This window comes from Antrostomus carolinensis, unplaced genomic scaffold (genome assembly GCF_000700745.2).
Source record: "Antrostomus carolinensis isolate BGI_N321 unplaced genomic scaffold, ASM70074v2 scaffold30029, whole genome shotgun sequence".
NCBI classification, from domain to species: domain Eukaryota; kingdom Metazoa; phylum Chordata; class Aves; order Caprimulgiformes; family Caprimulgidae; genus Antrostomus; species Antrostomus carolinensis.
The window spans coordinates 681-11,370 of NW_010336899.1; the positions used below are offsets into that span (position 1 = coordinate 681).

General features: G+C 38.0%; 1 protein-coding gene across 1 annotated transcript; it reads left to right on the top strand.

The window, feature by feature from the left end:
- Nucleotides 1-1,498: 1,498 nt before the first annotated feature.
- LOC104517428 (centrosomal protein of 78 kDa) lies at nucleotides 1,499-6,712 on the top strand (the record flags this gene model as incomplete). Its single annotated transcript, XM_010175035.1, has 7 exons — nucleotides 1,499-1,751; nucleotides 1,961-2,136; nucleotides 2,760-2,832; nucleotides 3,347-3,450; nucleotides 4,246-4,420; nucleotides 6,274-6,387; nucleotides 6,648-6,712. Coding segments are annotated over exons 1-7 (960 nt in total), but the record flags the coding sequence as incomplete, so codon positions are not given.
- Between the last annotated feature and the right edge of the window lie 3,978 nt (nucleotides 6,713-10,690).

The window sequence follows — 10,690 nt, forward strand, 5'->3', positions numbered from 1 at the left end:
AGCTAGTAGCATCTGATGTCTTCTTGTTTCTGTATTGAAAGAGATAGTAAATAGTTGTCCCCCGTGTACGTTCTCAGAGCCAGTCAGGATATTCTATGGTTGTGTCAGATGCACTGTCTTCCCCGCCAAAGACATAGTTTACGTAGTTGTTTCTCAATTGGAAAGTTATTGTGGATCTGATTAGTTTGGCCCTTCTGCTTTCCACTGTCAGTGCTAGGGCCAGGATTTCCTTTCTTTACTTCAGTTAGAGGTGTGGTGTTCAGGTGTTGCATTGAAAGCCACTGTGAAAGAATATTGTTTAAGCTGTGGAGATAAAAGGCTAATACGTTGCATATCAATGTCACCTGAAGTCAGTGGTGCTTTACAATTTATGGTTCCCTTCTGAAGCTCAAGTGTTAGGTTATAGTCATTTTTCCTGTGGCCACAGTGTGGTTGTTATCTAATGGTAGTAAATCAGAGCTAAAATAAAAGAAATAAGAGAGCACAGAGCAACTATTATTAGAGTTTCTATTTCTATCATTACAGTTTCAGTAATATGTGATTATTTTTTTCTAATTACATTCTTACAAATGGCTGTCCTCACATGCTTGTACCTATCCAGCAATTCTTGTCCCATGTTGACATACAGGGTGTTTCAGAAGATTGGCTGAAGTTTTTTAGTCTTTAACAATATGAAAAAATGTTTGCAATTTGAACAATGTCTGATATCCTGCATGGGATACTTAATGCTGTCTTGAGTAATAAATAGATAGATAAATAAATGGGTCGTCTGAATATACTGACAAATATTCCTATTGAGACTGTGGAGTTACTTACTTTTAATAGCTGTGCCATAGCAGATTTAGAGATTCTACTTTGGAGTCAGTACTGTTTTGCTGTGTTGACAGTAATGGGTAACAAAAACTTATGCCTGAAAAGTGCTTTCCTAAATTTACTGGGGTAAGTATAAAAGGTATGCAATAACAAAAATATTTAGGAAAACACACATTTTATTCTGTATTATGAGAATTTAGACTTTTGATTGAAGTAGCAGAGAAGCTAAAACTAGTTCTCTATGGAATAGTAATTTGTACCCCTTGATTTTGGGTCAGAGGGTATCCAAGGCTTTCGGGAGTCTGGACACCCTGATTCTACAAAATTAAATTTTAAGAAGAAAACAAGAACTTTACAGCAGTTAGTGCTTGAACATTCGGTCTCTTGTGTTTTGGGTATAGCTATTTGTGTGAGAGAATAAAAATGCAGGTTTTCTGGTTGTTTTTTTCACCTCCTTATTCATCCAGCTGTGCTTACGCAAGTAGTGAGCATCACAAGACACTAGTGTTTTAGCTGCCACATCAAAGACATTGTAAATGCTATACATATGCATGAACAAATTAATGTTTTGGGTATACATGTTGAACCGAGACTGTGTTGCAAAATCAATTATATGTTGCAAAAAGTTTGTATCTTTTTTTTTTTCCCTCCCCTATTTTAGAGAGACATTTATCACGTAAGAGAAATGATTGAGTCAGTCAAAATAAGAAGACAGTGCATGCTGGATTTCTACTCACATTATGAACATCTTTGTGCTCTTCAAGGCTCTGTCCCATTGAAAGCTGTCAAGGTTAACATGGCTCAGGGCGCTCTTGATGTAACTGTAGATCGCATCAAAGCTGCTGATTGGGCACCACTTCTGAATGCTATCAGGCATAATAAGACTCTGGCTTCTATTGGAATAAGAAGTTTTCATCAACAGGGTCTTGGAGAATCAGGTTTGTAGTGCTGGAATATGTTGATGTATGCATGTTAGAATTCCTTGCATAAAACTTTTGTGTGATTGAATACATGGGAGGAGGAATTATAATGCTTAAGGAATTATTTCTGTTTAAGAAAAGCAGCAAAAAAGCAAGATGTGATTATGATTGCTTTTAAGCCAGTAGGGACTGGATTTTACTGATGTGTAATTTTTGTCGTTAACTAGGTGTTGAAAGATATAAAACTTACTTTAAAAGGAGAATTCCAGCAATTCGATCAAAAGACTTGACTGGCCAACTATGCAAAGCTGTCAAAGGCTGTCTCAGTATATCAGATGTACTAAAAAATTTAGAACTGCAGGGTTTGCTTCTGAGAGAGAGAGATCTAATGCTTTTAACAAAGGTGAGAATATATTAGTATACAAATAAGTGGAAAATATGCTTAGAATGTAGAGAAGTTGCAACTAAATTTAATAAATATTTTCACAGATGAGGATATTCCTCTTCTAGGCTATTTTTGTGTTTTCCATTCTATGAATGATTCTGCTGGGGCATTTAGTATAACCTTGCCTTGCTGACCTGTCAAAATCACATAACCTTTCCTTACCCTGATTTGTTGCAACTTGTTGGAAAGTTATTAGCAACATCCCTGCCATGTGTTTGCAGCGTATAACTTATGCCGGTGACCGAAACTACTGTGCATGTACATGACAGAAGGGAAGTTGTGGGACACCAAGGAAATAGAAACAGTTCTCCAAGATGTGCTGTTAGAACACTCCTCAGTTCCCTTGTGAGTGGCTTCTAGGAAAGGGGGTTGCTGCTTGTTGCCCACAGCTCCTCCTGAGCTTAAGAAATGAACCAGCTTGAACTGAACTTTAAGGTTCACTTGTTTTGACTTCCTCTGAACCCACTAGAGTTTCTTGTAGTGAGCACAGAGAGTTCTGAGTAGTTTGGTTGACTTGGTCTTTTCTCTATTTGTATTTCTGATTTTTGAGCCGGTTAACAAATACTGGTTTTATTCTGAAGGGCTTGGCCACAGCTTCATCTCTGGAGAGTGTCTCTTTAGCCCACTGTCCAATTGGAGATGGAGGATTAGAAAGTAAGTTCAAAATCAAAAACTTGTAAATATACTTCTTTCTTTTGTAGTCCTTTAAATAGGTAAATAAGTTTTTCAGTATTCCCATTTCTGTTTTAAATTTGTCTATAGTGATTAAAATAACAATCTTCACTTTATTCTGCATGACTTAACAACATTTAAAGACTTGAATTTCTTCACTTGATACTAGTAAATAGCCATACTACTTTATAGCTATATTTATACTTTTATCTAAAACAAATAATAATATTTGTTTGAGGTTAACTCGATTTGCTCATGTTTGTATAAGTAAATAGTTTGTTCAGATAGTCTTTACTAAACACTTGTGCTAGAAATAAATAATCCTAGAACACTTTAAATTTATTTAAAATATACTTTGTATTTTAACAGTAGTTCTTTGTCAAGGCTCTTACCTATTAAAGCTGATTCAGCTTCCTTAATATGGCACTGCAAAAGTATGTTCTGATAATCTGGCTGTGGTGTGTGTAGATAACTTGCATGCTTTTCTTTTCTTCAGCAATCTGTCAGAGCGTAAAGAATTCAGCTACCATCAGATATGTAAACTTCACAGGTTGTAGCCTCACATGGCGAGGGGCAGAACAGATAGCAAATGTATTAAAGGTAATTTATTCACCTTTCTTAGAACCAAATACTCACAAGAATTTAAATAAAATTGATTTTTTCTTCTTTTACTTTCAAGCTCTTAAGTCCATCAAAGCAGTTTGTGAGCAGCATATGTGAATACTGAAGTTAAGTATGTGAATAGTCCTGAAATTTGTGGCTTTGTATATGCCAAAAGTAGCTTAGTTCACTGGTGTGGGATTTAAATATGGTGTTTCTTTGTGAACATCAGTTAAATAACAATACAGACTGATGTATTTTCTCTAAATGAGGATTAGGACTGTAAATGCCTGGCACCTGTTTTGGGGAGCATTTCTTTCATTGTCACAACTGTTGAAAAATGTCTTAAGTATTCTTAAGCATTGGGTAAGAATAATTGAGTTTACAGTTTAGAAGTTGCTAATTAACTGATTAGTAAACCTGTGACTAGTACAATATGCTAATTAATGTTAACACTGGTTTGCATGAAAGCATGTAATTTCCTAGTGTGCCTTTCCTATTCAAGATGCATTGAAAATGTGTCTGCCAAAAGAAAGTAATAAGATGTTTTGTAGTCATATTTAATAATTTGCATTGCAAATTGGATTATCAGGACAAACATGACTTAATTGTAATGTTTAAATATGACTTATCTTTCTTGAACTCAGAAATGGTATAACTATGTTACTTAGATCAGCACTAAAGCCAGTAACATCAATTACATTTATTACAAAATAAAAAAAAGGTAACGTGATCTTCTTATCATCAGTAATGGCTTTGCCTTTGCACTTGGTAACAACTTCTTTGCTTGCAAAGCACCAGGCCATGAAAAGACACAGTGAAGCTTGGGCTGAGAGCCTACGTTACAGGAGACCTGACCTTGACTATATGACTGGATTGAGGCGCATTACTTTCAACTGCAACATGCTTGTTGGAGATAGAGGAGCAAGTGCCTTTGCAGACTGTCTAGGAGAGGACCTTTGGCTAAAAGGTATTGTGAAATATTGACTGTCAAGATGGAGTAGTGGCAGGCAGAAAACTTGAAACTGTCAGTTATAGAAAATGTAGCCAGGGGAGTAACTCAATGTTTAGCTAGGAAGGAGTGATCTTTTTACAAAAGAATCTTCCTCTTTTGAATTGTCTAAGTGTCTGAATACTATTATGTCCTCTAGTATTTTGGAGAAGTAATTTGTTCTACAGTACATCACAAAATGACTAATGGTGGTGGTGTAAGTCATAGCATTCTATACATGGAATCAAATACCTGTTGAAATTCTTTTATAGTTTGAGCCAGGTGTACAGATAACATGCATACTGATGGAGGAGAATGCTTAAGCAAACTGGACAGAAGTCCATAGGCCCTGATGGGATGCATCTGCAAGTGCTGAGGGATCTGGCTGATGTAATTTTTGAAGCCACTCTCAATAATCTTTGAAGGATCATGGTGGTTGGAGGGGTCCCTGAAGACTGTTGGATAGCAAATGTCACTCCTGTCTTCAGGAAGGCTGTGAAGAAGGACCCAGGGAACTACAGGCCAGTCAGTCTTACTTGGATCTCTGGGAATGTGCTGCTGTCTTAGAGGGACCTCAGCAGGCTGGAGAAGTGGACTGATGGGAATTTAATGAAGTTTAACAAAAGGAAGTGCATAGTCCTGCACCTGGGCAGGAATAACCCCATGCACCAGAACATGCTGAGGGCTGTGTGGCTGGAAAGCAGCTTTGCAGAAAGGATTCTGGAGGTCCTGGTGGACAACAGGCTGACCATGAGCCAGCAAAGTACCTTTGTGGCAAAGGTGGCTGATGGTGTCCTGGGCTGCATTAGGCAGAGACTTGCAAGCAGGTTGAGAAAGGTGATTCTTCCTTTCTACTAAGCACTGATGAGGCCAGACCTGGGCTTCCCTGTACAGGAGAGAGCTGGAGAGAGTCCAGTGAAGGGCCACTAAGATCATGAAGGGACCAGAGCAACTCTCATTTCAGGAAAGGCTGAGGGAGCTGAGACTATTTAGCCTGGAAAAGAGAAGGCTCAGGGTGAGTCTCATCAAGGCGTACAAATATATGAAGGGAGGCTGTAAAGCCAGGCTCTTTCCAGTGGTGCCTGGTGACAGGGCAAGAGGAAGTGGGCACAAACTGCAACACAGGAGGTTCCTCCCGAACATCAGGAAACACTTTCTTACTGTAAGGAAAACTGAACACTGGCACAGGTTGCCCACAGTGGTTGCTCCATCCTTGGACATCTTTAAGAGCTGTCTGGACATAGTATGGGGCAAGTGGCTTTAAGTGAGCCTGCTTGAGCAGGGGAGTTTGGCAAGATGACCTCCAGAGGTCCCTTCCAGTCCCAGCCATTCCATGGTAGTGTCCATGCACAACATTAAATAAATGCCAAATCCACAGCAGTACTATTTCAAGGCAACCGTGTAACTTACTGATGTGTGCAAACAATGAACTTGTAGGAGCCTTGACTCAGACTTTTTAGACAAGTTGTGTGTTTGTACATATGATGTTACCTGGGGCAGTTGAGTTAATTGGTGCCTGGGAATATTGTATCTACTAGGAGTTGTCAAGAACAGTGACTTAACTGTCATTTTTATATTCCTTCCTTTGCTGTTCTTTAGCAGTTATTTCTTAATGTTAATCCACAATACTAATTTAAATTTCTAGTTTTCTTCTCTGAAAGTAATATTCTAATTTTTGCACATGGGTGTTATCAGCACTTCCTCTTTTCTCATGCTTCATGTTCTATGAAATAGAGGTTTTCAGCAGGTGTGAATTAATTATATTAGATATTGATTACAGGTTACACCACTGAATATATATATATTTTTTTTTACCTCCTTAAACATTTTAGCACTTGATTTGCAGCAGTGTGGAATATCCAATGAAGGAGCAAGGTCACTATTAGATGCTCTTCAAACTAATACAACATTAGTGGTACTTGACATAAGAAAAAATCCATTAATTGGTATGTATCTCTATCTTAACTTTGTCCTCTTTGTGGTTCGGTTTGTTGTGGTTTTTGTTTGGTTTTTTTTTCAGTAACCCTAGGGAGAGAAATAGTCTGTTTTTAAGGAAAAAAACCTGCAGCAGTATTTTGCTAAACACTTAAAATGGAGGAAGGGAGCAGGATAGGTAATATGTACTGCTTATTTAGTGATCTGTTTGTTTGCATAAATACTTGTCTCATACAGAAAATTATTAATAAGATATTTTAATTTATTCTAGATCGCGTTATGATGAAAAACATTATTGAAAGAGTTCTTATGAATGGAGGTAGTGCTAATTCAGAGGTATGTGTTAGGCATTTTGGAGTGAGTTTGGGGTTTTCTTTGTAGCTGCCATTGCATTTTTTCTTTTTTAAAGGACAGCTTTGTTCAAAATTAATCTAAAACAGCTGTTCTAGTTATAAACAGAAGCCTGACTCAAGCAGTTTGAAAAACAAACAAAAACCCCCTGTGAAAGGAAAAATTAAAAATGCAGCAACATGATGTTATATTGGGCATTTTGTATGATTACTTAGGTAATTTAAGATGTAGCATGTAATAAAACAAAGGTATCCATTTAGTGAAAATGAAAATACTCAGGCATTACTGTAGAACATTAAGTAAATACTGCTGCCGGACTGCTGGAAGGCTTTCTACTACATGTGTCTTTCTTTTTAACATGGTAATAGTAACTTTTCATTGAAAAGTAAAGGAAATCACAATTTAAAATTTAAAACTTAATTTATTTTGAAACTTATTTTTTGTCAATAATTTACATAGCTAAGATTTTTTCAAGTTACTCAAGACTGTCCTTTCTGATACTAACAGTCTAAGAAACCAGTTAAAGTACAGTACCCTTTGCTCTCTTTATCTGATAGTCCGTAGAGAGTTTATAGTAATGTGCATAAACTGAATAGCTGGACCATTTATGGTTAGATACACTGTTTAAATACTGAGTCTTTTGTTTATAACACATAAATCGGATTCGGTTTCCGAAGCAGCCAGCAAACAAATGAGTGTACTCTTGTTCTTGTTTTCACAGAGCTGCAACAATCCCAGTTCTTGTTCTGGAACTTACTGCTCTTTTGGTTTTGAAAAGGCTTAAAAGTCAGAGATGTGAATCAGTAGGGAGTACGTAATAAACTGAGAAGTTTGTGTGTAGAATTCCTTGAGGGTTAATATGATTCCCCACTTCAACCTCTTCAAGGCTTTTTTTGAGAATTTGAGGTCGGTTGTGAAAGAGTACTCTTTCTCCTTGGCAGATGCAATCAACACTTGCAAAATGTTGCAGGGATCACATGAAAATAGCATCTGCCTGGAGATGCTCAAGATGATTGGAAAGTTGAACCATGAAAAGATGCTACTCTCTGGTGAATGTCCCATATACTGAGATCACTGAACTGAAGACATTTGTTTTATAGTCATCCAGGCAGTGCAGTGTCTTACTGGCAATGCTAGTAATTTTTCATACGTCGTTAACAGTATGAATGAAAAAAGGACTGACTACTGGCTTGCTAAGTAAATTGGCTTCTTCCTCAAATAAAACCAACCTAGATCTCCTCTATTTCCTAAGCTCTGGGAGTAGGCTGTTGTAAATAACATTTGCTGTTCATCATGGGAACACTGCAGACACTCAGAAAGAGATAATCCACCTGTTTAGCAAGATGAATGTGAACATTTGATGTTGAGGTTTATATTTTTTCAAAACTGAAACATATACTGCCCTAGTCTAGGATTTACAGTTGGTTTTGAGCTCAGTTACAGAAGCCTGGATATTATGAAGAGAAAAAACAGTTGAGTTCCTTTGAGGTAGTGTCTTGATGTGCTCTATATGGAATGTCAGCCATGTGGGGTTTTGTTTTGTTTTGTTGTGTGTGGGTGTTGGTGGTGTGTTGTTTTGTGTTTTTGTCGTTGTTTTTTTTTTAAGGAGTCAGAACTCAGGGAATAAATTAGTAAATTGTCAGAGGTATTACTGAAGACAAACAGTTGGTCATTAAGCTCTGTTGCAGAAGGAACTGCAAGATCTGTTTCTTTGTTCTGTCAGTAGTCAAAATTCAGACGTTAAATTTTAAAAAACCCTCTTTACAAGTGTATTTGTGAGAGTCTTAATGAGATATTCTAAATTCTGGATGTAACTACTCTCATTCTTTCTATTTTTAACAAGTTTTATCATGATCCAAACATTTCAGTTATTTTTCAGATTTTCCATTAATTTTTTTATGGAGGATCCGTTACAAACTAAGTTTACAAATTTAAATAAGCAATGTTTGTTTCCTGTAGCTTAAGCTTGTCAAACAGAATACAGTCAGTTAGCATCTGCGTGGCTTCCTTTTGTCATCTGTGTACTGCCTCCAAACCTGTGAGGTGTTAGAAGGGTATGCTGGTCCATTTTTTGTAGTGGAGAAAACGTGGGTATCTATCTTTGAAATTATTTAATTTAGTAGGGAATTTTTTTTCTTTTACATATTGTAGTTGCTAGAGATCTGGATTTCATACGGATAGAAAATGAAGAATCAATTGGACTAAGTTTAGGTTATGTGTAGACTTCTTGAACACAAAGTGAAAGGTGTAATTTTCTGTGTGAAACTAATCTGTTGCTCAATGTTGCAGCATGTGGCCTAGCTCATACCATGTCTCACCCACAGATAACTAAAGAACTGCAGGGATGATCATCCCTAGTACTGTTTCCAGTTTCCTCTGCCTCTAGTTTCGGCTTTTTATTCTCCCAAAAGCTAACTGTCATAATTCTCATGAAGACTCAGAGAAGTGTTGAATTTGTTTATATCTGAGAAGTGGCAGAGCTGCATTCTGTACCATCTCATCAGGCCACCTGTTTTGTCAATTCCATGGTTTTGCTTATGCAAAATATATATTAAGGTGCTGCTGTGTTGCTTTACAAAGAGAAGTTTGGTGGGCATTTGAATGGCCTCATAATAATAAACTATCATAACTACAAATGATCATGTCTTGTCTGCCACAACCTGTAATGTACTGTCACCACTTGCTTACTGGATACCAGTCCCAGCAGCCCTTCCATCCTGTTCTGTATGAAAACTAGTTGTTTCTCTTTGCTTTTCAGTAGCATGTAGGTGCTTGTCTTTTGGGTTGGGTTTTCAAGTTTGCAAGAAGAGCTGCCTGCTGCTAACGGATGCCTTTGCAGTTGATGGGCAGCTACAACAGGAAAGCTGTATTATCCTAGCAGCACTGTGTAGCTAGTGTAGTGGACTGTAATCATAGATGTGATTTGGTGTAACAGGTGGTGAAAGTTTGTGTAGATTCTGAGAAAGACTGAATAACTTAAAGGAAAAATCCACTGAAGGTGTTTATAAAAAAAGTTACTTCCATAATCTCAGCTCAAGCACTTAGTAATTTTTCAACACTGTCGTAATATCTTTGCTGTCTTTATACTTAGATGTTGTACAACAGCAGCAGACAACTAGCCAAGAGACAGGCTACTGGGCTAGATGAACATTAGGTTAAACCTCGTATGGCTGCTCTTTCATGTGTGTAGTAAATTTAAATTAAGACACTTGCTCTTAGAAGTTTACAATTTAATTTTACTCTTTGTATTTTTTTTAGTTCAAAATGAACAATGCACTTGTCTAGGAAGTAGATCATAGAATTGCCTGGTTGGACGCTGAGACCTCTGTGATCATTGAGTCCAACTGTACCTATCCACTACTAAACCAATCTGTGAGCAACCCATCTACCTGTCTTTTAAACACCTCCAGGGATGGTGACTCAACCACCTCCCTAGGCAGCCTGTTCCAGTGCCTGATAAACCTTTCAGTGAAGAAGTACTTCCTGACATGCAATCTGTACCTCTCTTGGCACAACTTGAGGCCATTGCCTCTTGTTCTATCACCAGTTACCTGGGAGAAAAGACACACACCTGCCTCCCTACACCCTCCTTTCAGGTAGTTGCAGAGAGTGATAAGGTCTCCCCTCAGCTTCCTCTTCTCCAGGCTCAACAATCCCAGTTCGCTCAGCTGCTCCTCATAAGACTTGTTCTCTAGCCCCTTCACCAGCCTCATTGCCCTTCTCTGGACGTGCTCCAGCACCTCCATGTCCTTCTTGTAGTGAGGGGCCCAAAACTGGACACAGTATTCCAGGTGTGGCCTCACCAATGCTGAGTACAGGGGAAGGATGACTTCCCTGGTCCTACTGGCCACACTATTTCTAATACAGGCCAGGATGCTGTTGGTCTTCTTGGCCACCTGCGCACACTACTGGCCCATGTTCAGCTGGCTGTTGACCAACAACCCCAGATCCTTTTCCACCAGG